At 43.2% G+C, this 18,785-nt stretch overlaps 1 protein-coding gene across 3 annotated transcripts in view; it reads right to left on the reverse strand.

The window, feature by feature from the left end:
- The window catches only part of ARHGAP4 (Rho GTPase activating protein 4), an 86,324-nt gene that overhangs the window by 23,757 nt on the left and 43,782 nt on the right, over positions 1-18,785 (reverse strand). For all 3 annotated transcript variants that reach the window (XM_069943485.1, XM_069943484.1, XM_069943486.1), the window contains 9 exons: positions 12,830-12,992; positions 11,954-12,016; positions 6,468-6,650; positions 5,869-5,997; positions 5,562-5,783; positions 5,372-5,473; positions 3,885-4,079; positions 3,178-3,262; positions 912-939 (listed from right to left, as the gene is read on the reverse strand). In XM_069943485.1, the coding sequence (XP_069799586.1) occupies positions 912-939; positions 3,178-3,262; positions 3,885-4,079; positions 5,372-5,473; positions 5,562-5,783; positions 5,869-5,997; positions 6,468-6,650; positions 11,954-12,016; positions 12,830-12,992 (1,170 nt within the window). The remainder of the gene's footprint in view (positions 1-911; positions 940-3,177; positions 3,263-3,884; positions 4,080-5,371; positions 5,474-5,561; positions 5,784-5,868; positions 5,998-6,467; positions 6,651-11,953; positions 12,017-12,829; positions 12,993-18,785) is intronic.

Raw genomic sequence — 18,785 nt, forward strand, 5'->3', positions numbered from 1 at the left:
TAAACAAAAACATTTATAGGCACAAAATGTTAAAACTCTAAGGTTCACTTCAAGGCTTTATTCAGACTGGAGCTTATGTTGCATTCATCAGGTTCCAGCTGTTAAAGACAGTCAGAATTTGTTGCTTTCTGTGCTTTTCTATCCAGTAAAAAAGATGAGTGGATCTCACAAAACTCATTTTGTTTCGGATTTGGTTTGGATTCAGATTCAACAGTGCCAGTACAAGCACAGGGACTCCTGTTAACAAAGCAGTGACTTTCGCTTATAAGTACACAATGGGTGGCTTTACTCATTTGCTGGCACATGTCGTGTTGCTTTCAGCTTCAACGTTTACATCTGGCCCATTTAGTATATAGGAACAGATCACAGGGCACCACAGAAAGTACATACAGGAGCAGGGACTCCTGTCAAACAGCCTGGAGGCTGCTTGACACTGAGCTGCTAAGATAAGAATGGTTGAGCGGAGCACCGAGTGACCAGTCCAGCAAATTTATTGGTTAAGCAGCGATGCATAAAGCATTGTCATTTACTGCCACACCGCTGCACCATTTACCTCCAGACAGCAACACTTATTTGCTGGGCTGGGTGCACACTATGCTTGGATGCTTAGCATACAGGAGCAGGGACTTCTGCCTTTCACAGGCATCCCTTTATATATGAAAAACATAAGCCATAAACACGAGTGTGAACAGAGCCTTTCGTGTTTGTGTGCCATACTAGAAAGAGTCAAAGGATTTATAGAATACTTTATATGGTTAAATGTTTCCAATGAGATATCAGCTACAGCTAATCATTGCATGGCAGTGTGTGGTTTTTGGTTTTACTGATACTTAGAGGGATTTATCTGATAAAGATCCAGCTTCCCCTTCCTCCTCAGCTACCCCAATGCAAAGAATTAATGTCATACATACCCAAAGATGTTACTGTGTGACTCAGCAGCTGTAGAGGAAAATGGAAAAAGTGAGAAATGCAGAGTGTACAGAAATACAACAACTTCCTCACATGTTTTCGGATTCCTTTTGAATGCATTTTCTAACTAGAACAGATAAGGAAAAATCCTTTACTTGGCAGATTTGAATTTGCTCTGCTGTACTGACTGCACTTAAAGAAAATATAATTTTTATGGAAAACAAAAACAACTAAAAGGTATTTTATTTCTGAGGTCTTTTATAAGGTTAGGAAAAAATGGTTGTGTGTTTCTCTGGAAACAGTGCCTCTTCTGACTATGGCTGTGTTTGGTATTACAGCTCAGCCCCAATTAGGTCAAAGGAGAAGTCCGGCAAAAAAATTTATTACAGTATTGTATTGCCCCCCCAAAAGTTACACAAATTACCAATATACACTTATTACGGGAAATGCTTATAAAGTGCTTTTTTCCCTGCACTTACTACTGCATCAGGCTTCACTTCCTGGATAAAATGGTGATGTCACGACCCGTCTCCTAGAACTGTGCGGGCTGTGGCTGCTGGAGAGGATGATGGCAGGGGGATGCTCAGTGTTACTCCAGTGCCCTGTGTCCCTCAGTGTCCCCCTGTATCATCCTCTCCAGCAGCCACAGCCCGCACAGCTCCGGGAGTCGGGTCGTGATATCACCATTTTATCCAGGAAGTGAAGCCTTGATGCAGTAGTAAGTGCAGGGGAAAAAAGCACTTTATAAGCAGTTCCCCTAATAAGTGTACATTGGTGATTTGTATAACTTTGGTGGGCAATACAATACTTTAATAAAAATGTTTGACGGACTTATCCCTTAAACTGCAGGCCCAGATACAACACAAAGTGCTGCTGTTTTGTGAACAAATGCAACCCCCTATTCCTTTAATGAAATGGTGAGAATTTTTTTTTTTTTTTGTACTGAGGCCAAGACCTTACTTGGTCGCCATTGATGTGTTACCTGTGCAGAAGGGGAAACCTTGTATAGATTACCTTATCTCAAAGGGAGGGAGAATGGGCCAATGTGACCTCAGTACCCCAACCATACTGTGGACCCCCTGCATTTTCCATTTACATAGCTGCTGTACTAGCACATGACTACCGCAGCCAATCCTTGCCCATAGCAGCCATGTACCATATATACTGGCATCAACACTTGCTCAAAGGATTTGCTACATGCCAGGCAACATCGGTGCTCCATGGACCACACAGACTCCATTCAGGTCTTATCATGATGTCCAGAAAGTGCAGAATGCTGCTTTATTTTGTCCACAATATCTATAACTTAGACAGAACCTCCATTGCAGAGGTAAATTAGGTCTTCATTTTATCATTTCCTGGTAAAGCTAAGTGAAGAAAAACATGGCAACCATTACAGCCCCAACAGGCCTTGTCATCCTGCTCCTCTAGTGTGCGAGGGTATATAGTGAGTGATGAATCGCTGTACTTCTACTTAGTGGTCTGATATTCTTGTCTGACAGTCAACATGAAATATGAATGTGCATTCATAAATTATATATAAATTACATATACATCAAAACCCTATGCAGAGTATCTTGGTCACCACGGTAACTACTCTCTGTAGCACAGACAATGCAAATGCATGAATCTTTCCATATGTGTGTTTGGATACACTATCAGAGGCACTCAGCATGGGTCTATGCCCATTTCATACACCAGGGAATGTGTGCAGGAGGCTTTACTAACAATAGCAGCGGTGCAAGGTACTGCAGCAAAGCCCTATTTGTTTCACTGGTCCATTACCTTGCACCACCACTATGAATAGCCCAACAGTGCAGAAATGAGCAGCCGTAAACAACGAAGAGGCCAGAACAATTCAATGTGTGCTGTAGCCCCTTTAAATATCATGAATACCAAGGAATGGACCACCACCGATCCAATATCGAAGGCCTTTCTATCTGTCTCTTGCCACTGGATAATAAACATCTAGTAGAACAGCAAGAACTGCAAGACTATTAAAAGGGAATACTGTATGACTGCAGAATCCAACCACATAGGGGTTGTTTGTCATCTGTAACCATGGAAACAGATAGGCCTGTATCGAAGTTGTAGCCCACAAACATATATGTGTGTGTATGTATATGTATAATATATATATATATATATATATATATATATATATATATATATATATTTATTTAGATTTCTAATAAAGCCCAACACATGCTTCTTTCATTTGTTTTCAGGTACACTGGAGCAATGGCTGCGAAGATGGACATTACTTGCCTTTATCTATGGCTTCCTTTAGCCGGTCTCGCTTTGCTTGTAATTTACATATAGTGCTTCTCCCTGCTAGATACTTTTGCAATTTCTAGAACAGAAGAGGAAAGGCAACTATTAGCCACACTGCACATGGCACATGGAAAATGCAGGGTCTTATCAACAAGCTTCTGTTCACCTCTGAACCTGAAGGATGTAGAATTGATCTCTTTATCTGGCTAATAAGAGAGAGGGTATTTGAATTTTTTTCCTAAATCAGACAAATGCTTTAAATTAAAGAAGCTATTAGCACAACCAATCTCTATATTCCTGCTTCCTTTTTTTGTATCCTTTGGTGGCACGCTTTAAAGGGCATTTTTACACAAGATATACTCATTCCATACCAGGCTAATAGCACATTCACTTGCCTCTATTGGAAGACGACCTGTAATTACCAGTGATGCCAATAACAAATGACAGCCCTTTGTGCTGAAGTACAAAATGGGCCATTAGTATGGTGAATGGAGACCTTAGAAAGACAGCAAGAGAATGAGTATATCTTGAATGGTGGTATTGTCTGATATATCTGAATGGTCTAATTCTTCCTGCACGTCCATTAAGGGGTTTTATGGTTTAGAATCTGCATTTTCTGGTTGTGGTTCTCACGTTTTTGTACCCCCCCCCCCCCCCTTAACTGAATAAGCCCCATATAATCCAACCTATTCCCTCCTCACTGTAACATAGAAGGTCTCAGTGTCCTGCTGGTTGGCCCGTCTCTTGGCTGTGCTCGTCTTACTGCTGGTGTCTGATCCTGTGGATTTTAAGGACTCAGTGGACTGGCTGGACTGAAATGCATCAGACAAGTCAAAGTCATCGGCTCCAATGAGGTCTAGTAGGGACTGGAGAGTAGCTTTAAGAGTCTTGTTCACCTGCAGGGAAAGAGGTCGAAAATACCTTGTATAAGAACATTATCATGAGACAAGAAAAGGTTGCATTATGGGCGCTTTCCCAATGTCAGCACAAAGATATTAATAGGTTACAGGGTCCTCCAACATTGGACATGCATTTGCTTAAGAAACCCTAAACTAAAATGACAGCAGCTGCCATATAAACTGCCAATGGAAACTGAATCATGTCTAATAGGGATAGCTACACATCTTCACCATTGCAGTGGATTGTTGTAGGCTACTAGTAAGGATAAATTAGAGGCTGGCGGTCAATCTACGCATCTCCATTAACATTTCAGTATTTCCTTTGCCGAGTGCTTCAGGTTTATTGTCAAAGGGGTCCTCAATTGTATTTTTTTTGCAGTAATTTACGAGTGTCCAGGCCTACAGCTCATGCCTTCTGTATAATAGATATATACAAGAATTTTACTATGCATGTAGGTACGGTTATGGGACACAGCCTGGGCAACCCATCACCATGACACTGGATGCTCAGTCTTTCAATAGCTGTCAGATGAATTTGTTCGACTCTTAGCTATTCCTCCTGACACCCAACCCCCAACGCACACGCACACACACATTCACACTTCCCTCACTTGAGAAAAAAAGGTCCAAGTGTTGAAATTTTGAAATTCAACATACTAAATCCCGCTATAACTTGATGTCAGCTGTTGTTAGGTAGTCAATGGAACCTTATGTGTAGGAATCTATGTAGGGTGACCTCCTGATTTTTTCAAGTGACATGTCTGAAGTGACAAATCTAGCTTTCTCTTATGATTCAGAGTATGTGTCGAGCAAGCACATGCATGTGGGTTCGAGATAGCTTTCAGCTGACGGTTATGTGAGATGTATGGCCAGCTTTACATTAGAGGTGTCCATTGTTTGACAGGAAGAATACCACCTTAGGCAGCTGCCCATTAAATCAGAATTTACAATGAAAGCTCTGAACAAAGCCTCTGGGCAAATGTGATCAGAGCCATACTGCGTACCCTTGATCTCCCCAATCGTAGACCAAATGTGACCAAAGCCTTACTACATGGGTTTGATTTCCACAGTCTTATGAATGAGGGACCCCAGCTAAGAAGGACTAAAATAAAGAGTCAGAATGTAATTAAGGTTGATATAGACAGGATCGCATAACTCTTATGGGTTTTAAAAGTCTTCATTTTGAAAGTGTCTGTTTCTTTTAATGAAGTTTTACATTGGACATTCCCACATAATAAATTGTGTGATCAATTATGCCAATCAGTCCATAGACTTAAGGATTAGTATACCTCTTCAGTTTCTATGTGCTCCCTTTCCAGCCTGGACTGAATATGCTGAAATCTGGTGATAAGCTCCTGGTGAAAGAGTGGCTCAGATCGGACCTCCAACACCTGAAAAAAAGAGTGCACGATATACGTACTTAAAAGTTTTCTAATACAACTAAAGTTCTGCCCGGCAGTAGACAAGTAAGATTCAGACCTCATCACCCTCATGGGGCTGGAATTCAAACCGCGACGGAGGACAGAAGGCATCACTTCGCATTTCCATCATCTTGTTTTTGTCAGCATGTGCATCTAAGTTATCGACTGATCCTTCAATGGCCTGAAGACCTTGCTGTCGAGAGGTTTGGACTCTTTCCTCAGCCTGCAGGAATACTCGCAACGTTTTCCCAAGAGACAGGTGAAAGCCAAGATCACAACACTGCACAGACAAAACATAAAAGACACATTGTAGGATACATTAATAATAATACATATTTAAGGAGAGCAGAGGAGGAGAAACTTACATCAATGAGGTCACTGATGTCATTGATATAGTAGTTATTGAGGTTGGAGTTCACTGTGTTTAGGTTGATGAGATATTCATTACGGGCCTTTGTGCATTTTTGACTGTTCTCAAGATACTTTTTCAACCTCTGAAAAAAAAAATTAAAAATTTACAGGTTTATGTGGTTTAGAAAACCCAATACTACATAGCTTATAAGAGCATTCTGAGCAAATATTGGGAACATCCTATATATTATGCAAAGGGTGCATTGTGTCAAGATTGGTCAACATCTATGTGTACTGGGGCACACCAGCAGACACCTAGGTGCAGATGTTAGGAACAGAAGGATCAACATCATGTCCTATAGTATGTTGCTGTGAGAGATAAGTCTGATCCCGAAGTATCTGGATCAGCTATTATCCACTATTAAAATGAACATAGTGTGCAAGTCCAAGAGAGAGTAAGGAGAGGTGTTGGTCAAAAAGCATTTAACAGACAGCTATAAAATGTGAATGGGCAGTGGCCATGGGCCTCTCTGCAAAATACAGGGACACCAACTCTGTGACGTAATGTAAGTTATAGTTGAGGTTGTGCATATTTAAAAAAATGACTGGTTACCTTCTCAACCAGCCTCTCGCTCTTCTTCAGTGAGCTACGTCTCGGCCCCCTTTCCGCCACTGGGGAGCTTGCAGTCTGCTCGCTTACTTTGCCTGTGCGCTTTTCGTCCTGCTTCTCTGCCTCCCGCAGCTTGTGCTCAGAGTTTAGACAGTCATTGTGATACAGCTGGTACGTCTTCATGGCCTGTTACGGAGAAGAGAAGTTGTCTTAAGTTAGTCTAATAGAAGGTTCCTTTTAACCAGTTATGTTTTAGACTTCTAGTTATTAAAAGGGGATTATCCAGTGCTACAAAAACATGGCCACTTTCTTTCAGAGACAACACGACTCTTGTCTCCAGTTCAGGTGCAGTTTGCAATTAAGCTCCATTCACTTCAATGGAACTGAGCAGCAAAACCCCGCCCATGCTGGAGACAAGAGTGGGGCTGTCTCTGGAAGAAAGTGGCCATGTTTTTGTAGCGCTGGATAACCCCTTTAAGGAAAAGCTCCACAAATACTTACTATGGGATAACACCTAGTTTTAGTATCAACCAGCACAACTCATCAGGATGTAAACCTTAATTGTTCCTACAATTGTACACATCTGCACAGTTATTTTATGGTCTCCTTACAGAGCTTTTGGAATTGGCCGAACATATTACAATTAACTACGGTATATATAGAAGAGAACGGAAGGAGCACCACAGATGGCCTGGGGCCACTGTTAATCTTAAAATTAAAGGGGCATTCTTGTGAATATGCCATAAATGTCTAATACAACTCAAGAAGGAGGGACACCATACTCCCTCCGGCATGCTTGCGGCCACTGGACATGGTTGCAAAGACAGCAGAAGAATCTGTTTAACATAGTTTGTGTAGCTCCCATAGAGGGTAATGGAAACAGTGTTAACAGTGTAGAACTGCCATAAAGGTCCCAAATTATATAGTAAGAATATTTAGAAATTGTATAGCGCTGTTATTACATTACTTTTTGGTCCCTTTATACTAATGTTATTTGAGCACTGTACGGTGCTAGTTATTTAGGTGTTGTAGTAGATTCCTCTAAATAGATTATCAGCATTAGAGCCATAGGGTTCTGAACATCCACATCCCCATCAATTATCTATTTGAAGGGTCCATGCAAAGCACTGCAGCCCCCTTTGTATTTACATGGGCTGCATGCAGGTTCATACTAGTGTTGTTCCCAGGTATTGCATGTTGTCCTCTTTAGGTAAACAGGAGGCAGTAGCTAACTGTAAGTAAAGCTAATATCTCAATGAAGAGAAGGTAAGAATCTGGTGTCATCCTTAAACAGCAGAAGATGAGAGTAACCATAGTGCCATATAGGACAACACTAGCATTCTGACAATATTCAGTGGTCCATAACTAAAATTTAAGAATAACTCCACGCAAACAAAACATTTCTTTGTCTCAGTTTTCAAGTTTCCTTAATTATTTCGGTAGAGGAAATGAGTAATATGGTTATATTTCACACTCGTTCAGCTCCTCTGTGAGGGTGTGTCCACTTTTGTCATTTTTTAAGTCTACGGGAAATTCCCTGAATACAGAATATATATCTTCAGTTCACTAGTGAAACAGACGCTAGGTATACAGATGTAGCACAGATAAATATGTCAGGTGCAGCAGAGACAAGTTTATTAGTTGACACAGAACTGTGTCACTGTCATAACATAACAGTCTTTGGTATGGGGAACTCTTCCTTCTATGTATACAACTGCCTGCAGCCCTAGAAATTTAAACCCTATGTCCATATTTGCAACTATTGTTTTTTTTCATTGGTCTAATGCAGGAGTGTCAAACTCAAATACACAGTGAGCCAAAAAAAAATAATTGGACAAAGTCGCAGGCCAACCTTGATAATTATTGAAGCGCTAATGCAGCGTGCGGTGTTCCTGGCACTGTCAGTGGTGTGCGTCTCCCAGCGCTGTGCACTATGATAAATTACATGATAAATTGCTATAGTATGATTAATCCCCAACCCATGTAATAGCCAACTCCCCAATATTGCCCCATGTAGTAGCCAACCCAACCAAAATTGCCCCACATATTAGCCAGCCCTTAAAAATAGTCCCCAAATATTAGCCAGCCCCCCAAGTGTCCCATATAGTAGCCAGCCCTCCCAAATAGTCTCCTATAATAGCCAGCCCTCCCCAGTAGTCTCATATAGTAGCCAGCCCTCCCCCATAGTCTCTTATATAGTAGCCAGCCCTCCCCAGTAGTCTCATATAGTAGCCAGCCCTCCCCCATAGTCTCTTATATAGTAGACAGCCCTCCCCCATAGTCTCTTATATAGTAGCCAGCCCTCCCCAATAGTCTCATATAGTAGCCAGCCCTCCCCAATAGTCTCATATAGTAGCCAGCACTCTTAGAAATTCCACTTCTGTTCTTTATGATAGGCTATATGTGTAAGGAGCTGCTGATGGGCCACTTACATGTAATAGTTTGCTCCTTTATAAGAGCACTATAGCGGTCAATATGAAATTAAATTGTTGCTGGCACTATTACACTTTAAATGTTGCTTATATAAGTCTACTGTGCTAAGGACATTATGGGCCATTGTGGCTGACTAGTAGTAGGATCTCGACAGCTGGCATTGTTTTAGCTTATGGAAACGGCATGGTTAGTACCATTATAGAAGCACTTTGCCTGACACTAATTTGCCATTGTTTCGAACACTAATACGGCCACCATTGTTATGAGGCACAGTGATTGGAAATATTATGAGCATGTCACTAATAGGAGCACTGTGGCTGTCACTTTTGTAGCCCATTGTGGCTGTCTCGATTATGGGGGCACTCTTTCAAATATTATACCAAAAGCTGGTACAATACTGGAAATGTCATTTTGCTTTGTTTCAGATCATTTAACTTCCTCCTTTAGCAGCAAGTCTTTGTTTTACAAAAATATTCAAAAAATATATATAATCTAGATTACTAAAACATTGGGGAAGTACTGGAGTAGACTGGAGTCTACAGTATATGGCAGCTAGGGAAATAAAGAGGAACGTGGAGACCAAACAACAACTGAGATGCTATTATCTCCTGCTTACAGAGTACTTTGCATAACTATATATAGACTCACCTAGTATGTAAGGCCCGTAAATGCAAATCACCAGAACAAGCTCTGTGCATACAGTCAGCAGGGAATAGTGGGAGATTTCAGCTCACAGCTTTGTTAATGCAGCTCTGATGTGTAATACAGGTTGTAACCCACTAATAAGATAATATATTACTTAATAACCTGTTTCTTCTGCTCTCTAAAGTACAATCTTCCTATTAGAGGTTTGCCCTTTGAACAAGTGGTAATTTAGGTGGTTATATAGTTTCTGAAGATTATGTCCCCCTGCTTTCTCACTGATTATGTCCACCTGCTAGCCAAGACAACCATTGTCTATCCCATATTCAAAATGTATGAAGAGCCTTTAGTTGCCACTGAGCTCTGTAATGTTTGGAAGCCTTATTCACTCAGGGGGACAACTGACCACTATTGCGACCAGTGTCCGTTCCCCCCACTTATCAGCTTGTTCCTATTCTCCCCTAGGAGAATAGGAGGCAAGAACAATGTAAACCCGAGGTGTGTAATCTGTGTGCAAAATGAGCCTGCGCCAAAAGAGAACCATTATGTTTTACGGATTGTCCCAAAAGTCACTGAATGTAACAGACCATAAAAGATGATGGTGTGAGAGTATTGTGTGTCCGGTGATGCTCTGTTGTCAATAGAGATGAGCGAGCACGTTCGTCCGAGTTTGGTACTCGTTCGAGTATTCGGGTACTCAATGGTGCTCGTTACTCGGACGAGCATCTCGCGATACTTGAGACAATGGCATCTTCCTCTTCCTGCATGTTTGGCAGCTTTTTTTCAGCCAATCATCATGCAGGAGAGGCTTTAGCAGCGATTGGCTGGCCAGATCAGATGACCTGGGCATATGAAAATCAGGTCCTGCGATGCTTGCGTCAGACGCAGGCTGGAAGAGATTAGGGAGAGAGCTGCTGTCTGTCAGGGAGAGTGTTAGGCAGGGAATTCGTGTGCGGTTAGGCAGGAATCCGACATTAAGAACCCAACAGTCCTTCTAAAATTTGTAAACCATTTTTTCTCGCTACTCTTGGCTGCTGGCTTGGACTTGTAGTGCAGCTGTCAATTTGTCCTGTTGCTGACATTCTCTTGGCTGGCTATGATGTGTAGTTCAGCGATACCTATCCTTACTGTGCAGTGTCCTGTGCACGTGTTGCCTTAAACAAAAAAAGCACCAGTTACACACATGTTCCTTGCCCATCTTGGTCTGGGTCAGCAAGAAATTGTATTGAGGGCCACCACCTGACTGTTGCCCATTAGGTGTAATGTTGTGATTAGCCAGCCCGAGAGGCATCCATGCATGCTGCCCCTGCTGTTTCCTGTCCATTTCAGGACTCCTTCCCTGTGCAGAGATTTGGTCCCCTGCAAAAATGCTCGAGTTTCCCATCGACTTCAATAGGGTTCGTATTGAGCACTCAAGCATTTTAGTACTCGCTCATCTCTTGTTGTCAAGAAATAGACACACACTCAAGGGTATTTGTAAAGCCCAGTGGTCATGGACCTACTGTGCCCCTGAACTGGTTTGACTGGGCCACTGCTCTGTATAGGGATCTGGATTTCCCTGCAGGGAATTATCAGGTTGCAATTTCCAGGAGTTGTTGAGCATGAAGGGAGCATGAAGGGGCTAGATACAAGTTGGGCTCTTGGGCATGGTAAGAAGACATATACCTAGTGACAGCAGGAGATAAGGGAAAGGATTTTGGGTGTGTGCGTTCCCTACAGTCTCTTAAAAGGACCAGCACACACCCGAAATCCCTCCTCTATATATCACTTGCTGTATGACCCTAGGCTTTCCCTTTTTGTTCCTGCCCGAAGCTTTGCACACACCCTACAGGCAGAACTAGGAATGACATGCCAGGATCTTAACAACAGGACTTGGGTGGGAAACACGGACCAGACCCTGCACAGAGAAGGTAACCAGCATTTGTGAATGCTTTACCACAGTGTGAGTTGCACAGTACAGAGTTATTTTCAGGGCAGCCCCTTTGAATACACTTTATGATACTATAAATTTTATTTTAGCACCGCAGTGCTGTAATTCTGTAACATCACCTTTTTTACTGGCATCAGCTGGAAAGCTACAGGAAACTAGAATTTTCTATGGATTCCACAAGATTCAATAAAGAGCAGCCTGCATAACAAGTGTACAGTACATCTAGTATTAGAGGAAAGTGGCACCATCTTCATCTGGATGTATTTAGTCAGCATACTTTGTGCCCTGACTCATGCAGCTGCCATCTCTATGAAAATACCCAGAAGGCCTTTCTCTTTCGCACAATGACAGGTACAGATTCCAGTGAGTTGAATCACAAATTTAAAATACATGACAGACGACTCTCAAGACTCTGCCAGATGTGACTTTATGTCATGATGAGTCAAAAAAAAAATTCTAGTCTCTCTTTTCCACCCATACTCACCCCCTGCAACTCAGACACCAGCTTCATCAGATCCTCCTGCTGCTGAGCGCCAATGTCTTTACTCTGTGGGGGGGAAGAAAACACCATAAGGCAACGACTTAAGCAGAACTATCTGCAAATAGATATGGAAATAGTTATGGAAATGTAGCATTATGCGGGGACATTGCCTCAAGCCTACATAGTCAAATACGTGCGACAAAAACAGTCTGGTATATTTAGGATGGAGGAGACAAGTGGGGGAGGTGTGAATTAAAATGCAAAAAAAAAAAAAAGATATATGAATTGGGGATCAACCGGGAACCTTAAAGTCTAACAGTCTTTTTTTAAAATGAAAATGTAATTGATTTCAAACATTTTTTTTTTACTTCTATTAGAATATTGCAGCTATAAAGGTCCCTCCCCCATCCTAAATAGCTGATGCTATGCTGAATCCATACCCATTAGCTGTGTATGGATGCAGCATAGTCAGCTCTATCTCCCTGCTCCTGGTGCTTTCCAATGCCAAATAGCTTTACTAGATACAGTACCCAATGCTAGAGACAGAAAGCATCAGGTGCGGCATCTGGTAAAGCTATATAGAGTTACATGGCACTGGGAACCACCATGTACACAGTGCAGCATTCTACAGTAGGGAAACCGCAGCAGAGAATAGTAGAGCTGTACCTGCATTGTCCACATGGCCGTTCCCGATGCTGTGTAACCACCCGGAACAGTGAAGAGAGTAGTGCAGGCGGGGCTCTTCTATTCTCTGCTGCTGCCCATTACTCAAGACAACCTATATAAGAGTTTTTATTCACCGAGCAGCTGCTGTAAGCAATATCTTGACTTTTTGTCAAGGTTTTTTTTTATAAGTTCTTCCTTTAATCCAGCGCTAACCTTTTTTGTGAGACGAACGAGGTCCTCCCCTGTATGTGCGAGGCGCGGAATAAGATGTGAGGTGTACACATCACTGAGGGCGGCATAATCCCGGCTTTCTTGACGTGTGTGGTTTAGGATCATGTACAGGCAGTTGACAGGGGACAGAAGAGTTTGCTCCTTCCTAAAGAAAGAAAAGATAAGAGAGATTACAGAAAAACACTCCACAGTCCGTCAAGTCTAATATTATTTTATTTTTGGGAATACTCTGCTGGAAGTTTGTTTCTAGCATCTACTACTCATGCTGGTCCTGATCTTTCCCCCAACTAACCTCAGATTATTCCGCTTGTTCTTATGTTCAGTTTCTTAAAACATTTTCCTCCTGAAACCTATTTTAAGGGGTTTTCATGGAAAACAGACATATGAGTTGTGTCATCAGTCACTGATTAGCACTGTGCTGATAAGCTGTTTAGTCCCCATATAAGACAGTAGGCTCCATTCACTGTGTAACAGTAGCGAAGTGTAACTACTGCTCAGCTCCCGACCACTACACAGTGAATGGAGCCAACTGGTTTGAGCCCTGTTCACTTTCCTCAAGACTATACAGATATAGATTCCCCAAGTCTTTCCTGTGTCTCTATCTATACAGCCCACCATTCCATTAGCTTCCCTACGATCTAGTTACACTGGTTACTTTCAGAAATCACTCCCCCTAAATCCTTTTTAACTGAAGTCTTTGCTAAAAAAAAGGATTCCTCCTCCTCCTCAAGTGCATTCATTTATGTTTGGAAACAGTGAACTGCAGTTTCCATTGTTTTGAATAAGGACCCTACTGAACCCTTTAGTGTCAAACACACAGACCTTTCCTACCAAACCTTTTCCTATGTCACTTACAAACATATTAAAAAGGGGAACTGTATCAAAGGCTGGAGTCAGTGGCCATGTCACTGCCCCTACACAGAAGTAGCAGCGGGATCGTTCAGTGGGGGACCCAATAGGCAGTAAAGGATGACAAGGGGGTTTGGGGAGTGTGGTGGGGTAAGAATATCATCTTTATTATTGTGACACTTATGCAGGAATGGTTGTGGAAGGGAGGTATATTTCTCCTAGGTTCCTCTCCTATGTCAGCTAACAGCCCAGGCCTCTCACCTGCAGGGTAATTAATGAAGCTGCTCAGAGGGCGGGTATATAAGAGAAGCCAGGAGGGCAGATAGCTCTCTCTGGCTGGGGACACAGAAAGCCTGTCTGTGTGAGAGATTGGTGTGAGTAGTAAAGGTTGCTTAAGTGTTTGGTAAGCTGGCAGGGAGCAGCTCTCCAGCTGATAGTCAGGATACCTGAATGTATAGTAAGTGCCGGACAGGCAAGGATTTTCTTTCGTTGCTGTTTTGTTCTATTTTCTGCTTGCAACCTTTTAAATAAACCTGACTACGTGTCAGACTGCACCTATGTATGCTGTTGGCCTGATTTGGATGAACCAGATACGTGTCCTTTGACCCCAGCAAAGGCGATCCCAGTGACTTATATCACAATTGGTGCTTCGGATGCGGGCAGCACGTTAAAGTATCTGAGAAAATGGAGGACGTGGTGAACGCCTTGTTACGTTCTACTGCAGCCCAGCAGGAGGCAACCAGAGAACAACAGCGTACAAACGCTAACCAGCAAGAAGCAAACCGCTTGCTGTCTGAACAGCTGAGAACATTAATAGAGACCACAAGTAAAGACCGCCAGACACTGCAGGAGGTGGTACAGCAGGTGGCAAGCCTGCCTGTGGTATCGCCAGAGGCACAGCAAAGACCAATTCATGTGAGCCAATATTTGCAAAAGATGACACCGGAGGATGACGTGGAGGCTTTTATTACTACCTTTGAAAGGACTGCATTGCGAGAAGCCTGGCCCCGAGCACGCTGGGCTGGTCTACTTGCCCCGTTTCTGGCAGGAGAGGCGCAAAAGGCCTACTTTGATCTGGAACCAGAGGCAGCCCAGGACTTTGATAAGCTTAAAGCAGAGATCCTGGCTAGATTGGGTGTAACCCTAGCTGTCAGAGCCCAGAGAGTACACCAGTGGACTTACAGAGTGGACAAACCTCCACGTTCGCAGATGTTTGACCTCATCCACCTGAGCAGAAAGTGGCTACAACCAGAGGTGTTATCAGCACCTGAGGTGGTTCAACGGATCGTCATGGACCGGTATCTACGGGCACTACCCCCAGCACTGAGGAAGTGGGTAAGCCATGGTGACCCTAAAACAGCCGATGAGCTGGTGGACCTTGTCGAACGTTATTCGGCGTCAGCAGAACTGCTGAGCGATACCCAGCATCAACCTTCATCTACTCGGATGACGAAATTTCCAGGTGTTCCTGGTAAGACTGTTCCGGGGTTTAAGGGCGCTGGGAAGAATGTAAAGACTTTGAGTGTGGATGATGATGAGACTGTGGGCTCCGCAAAGCCTAGAATGCCTAATTATGGACTAAACAAAGGTCCTATAAGGTGTTTCCGTTGCCACGAGTTGGGTCATATTGCGATGAACTGTCCTGTAACTACTGAACCTATGCAATGTGATGTTGCCTTTTTGAAAAAACGTATGTCAATGTTTGCTCAGTTGGTGTGTACTGCTGCATGCTCAGATGACTCTAAAAAACATCTGTGTGAATTGACAGTGGATGGTAAAAATGTGATTGCATTGCTTGACTCGGGGAGTGTGGTAACTCTGGTAAAGGCCAAGCTTATCAGTCCTCCAGTCAGTCAGTCAGACACTTTCACAGTAATTGTGTGCATGGGGATACATGTGAATACCAAACTACAATTGCTTGTGTTACAACTCCCTATGGGTCAGTGTACCATAAGGTTGGGCTAGTCCCAACCTTAATGCATGATGTTATTCTGGGAAGGGATTTTCCATATTTTTGGAAATTATGGGAAAGCAAGTTGGTGACTACAGAGAGTACACCTTCCATAAGCCCAGAACCATTTGAGGTTCCCCCACAAGAGGCTGTAGTTGGGGTTTCGTCAGAAAGGCCCACTCCCTTCCCATTTTCTGTTATGGCAGGGGACTTAGAGGAGCCATCCTCAGAGACTGAAAATGAAGGGGCCACACAACAGACTATGCCTGACTTAGAGTTCAGAAAAGACGACTTCCAGACTGAACAGTTGAGGGACCCTACACTTGCTCGAGCTAGGGAAAATGTAAAAGTAGTGAACGGGGTAGCTGTGGAGCCTGGGGCTAGGCTAGCTTTCCCATACATGGTCCTGGAAAATGAATTGCTGTATCAAATTGACAAAAAGGGTGAGGAAACCATACAGCAATTAGTTGTTCCTAAGGCCTACAGGAGGACAGTTCTGGAACTGGCACATGGACACATTGTTGGTGGCCACTTGGGGATCCAGAAAACGACAGAGAATATTGCTGAGGTTTTTCTGGCCTGGCATGCATGGTGACATAAAAGCTTATTGTGAGTCATGTCCTGAGTGTCAGGTATCTGCGCCTATGCCTCATTTTCGTAGCCCCTTAGTACCCTTACCAATCATTGAAATACCTTTTGAAAGGATTGGGATGGATTTGGTAGGTCCCTTAATAAGGTCTGCAAGGGGTCACCAGCACATTCTAGTCATAATGGATTATGCTACACGTTATCCTGAGGCCATTCCTTTACGCAATACAGCATCTAAAACCATTGCAAAGGAGTTAGTCCAGGTATTCAGTAGAGTGGGCATTCCAAAGGAAATACTGACAGACCAAGGGACACCATTTATGTCTAAAGTAATGAAGGAACTTTGCAGGCTGTTTAAGGTGTCACAGTTACGTACCTCAGTCTATCATCCCCAGACAGATGGTTTAGTTGAGAGATTTAATAAGACTCTGAAACAGATGTTGAAGAAGATAGTGGACAAGGATGGCAAAAACTGGGATTTTTTGCTTCCATATCTGTTGTTTGCTGTAAGAGAAGTACCACAGTCATCCACAGGGTTCTCACCTTTTGAGCTGGTGTATGGTAGACATCCTAGAGGCTTATTGGATGTGGCTAGAGAAACCTGGGAAGGGCAGGTCACCCCCTACAGAAGCGTGATAGAACATATTTCACAGATGCAGGATAGGATTTCAGCAGTCATGCCAATTGTAAAAGAACACATGAAACGGGCTCAAGGAGCCCAGAAGATGGTTTATGACAGGGGTGCCAAGGTCCGTACGTTTTCCCCAGGAGATAGAGTACTCATTCTTGTCCCTACAGTGGAGAGCAGATTCCTGGCCAAATGGCAGGGTCCATTTGAGATCATTGAAAAGGTAGGGGACGTTAATTATAAAGTGTACCAGCCAGGGAAAAGAAAAACAGAACAGATTTACCATGTGAATCTGATAAAACCTTGGAAAGAGCGTCAGGCCCTGGCTGCAGAGCTTAACTCACCGGTCCGTAATGAGTCAGTAATACCTGAGGTGAAGGTAGCAGAGTCCCTATCTGATGGGCAAAAGAAAGAGGCTAGACAGTTGGTCCTTCATAACACAGATTTTTATTCTGACAAACCAGGGCAGACTCCACTTATAAAACATGACATCATAACTGAACCTGGAGTAAGGGTACAGGTAAAGCCCTATAGAATTCCTGAGGCCAGGCGGGAGGCAGTCTCAAAGGAAGTGAAAGAGATGCTGGAGTTGGGAGTGATTGAGGAATCTCATAGCGAATGGTCCAGCCCTATCATGCTAATACCAAAACCAGATGGTACCATAAGATTTTGTAATGACTTTAGAAAGCTAAACTCCGTATCCAAGTTTGATGCTTATCCAATGCCACGAGTGGATGAGCTCATAGACCAACTTGGCAAAGCTAGGTACATAACAACTTTAGATCTGACAAAAGGGTATTGGCAGATTCCTTTGACGAAGTCTGCCAAGGAAAAGACAGCATTTTCCACACCTGATGGTCTATTTCAATATGCAACTATGCCTTTTGGTCTACATGGTGCTCCAGCGACCTTTCAGAGGTTAATGGATAGAGTGCTGAAGCCACATAGGCAATATGCTTCAGCCTATCTTGACGACATAGTGGTACATAGCCCCGACTGGCAAACACACCTTTCAAAAGTTCAGGCCGTCATTGATAGTTTGAAGGAGGCAGGGCTGACTGCGAACCCTAAGAAATGTCACATTGGGCTAGAGGAAGCCAGATATTTGGGGTACATAATTGGAAGAGGTATAGTCAGGCCTCAAGTTGACAAGATTGAAGCAATTCAGAAATGGCCCCAACCAATTAATAAAAAACAGGTGAGGGCATTTCTGGGAATTAATGGGTATTATAGACGCTTCATACCCAATTTTGCAGCCATAGCAGGTCCCCTGACTGATCTCACCAGGGGAAAAGAGTCAGTGATGATAAAGTGGAACCCTGAAGCAGAAAGAGCCTTCCGAACACTGAAAGCGTCTCTTTGTTCACAGCCAGTGTTGGTCACTCCGGACTTCAAAAAGGAATTTGTGGTACAAACAGACGCTTCAGAGGCGGGAATAGGGGCTGTCTTGTCTCAGGTCAAGGATGGAGAGGAACATCCAGTGCTTTATTTAAGCAGAAAGTTAAATAAACATGAGAGAAACTATGCAATTGTTGAAAAAGAATGCTTGGCCATCAAATGGGCTCTAGAATCCCTCAAATATTATCTGCTGGGAAGAAAATTCAGGTTAGTCACAGACCATGCCCCCTTAAAGTGGATGAACCTGAATAAAGAAAGGAATAGCAGAGTAACTAGATGGTTCCTAGCTCTTCAGGCATACAAATTTACAGTAGAGCATAGGCCGGGAAGCCTACAGGGCAATGCCGATGCATTGTCTCGTGTGCACTGTCTAGTGGTTACTGTTGCCCAGTCCCACTGGCCTGAGCAGAGGGGGGGGGATATGTGACACTTATGCAGGAATGGTTGTGGAAGGGAGGTATATTTCTCCTAGGTTCCTCTCCTATGTCAGCTAACAGCCCAGGCCTCTCACCTGCAGGGTAATT

Source organism: Dendropsophus ebraccatus, chromosome 10, assembly GCF_027789765.1.
Source record: "Dendropsophus ebraccatus isolate aDenEbr1 chromosome 10, aDenEbr1.pat, whole genome shotgun sequence".
In the NCBI taxonomy this organism is placed as follows: domain Eukaryota; kingdom Metazoa; phylum Chordata; class Amphibia; order Anura; family Hylidae; genus Dendropsophus; species Dendropsophus ebraccatus.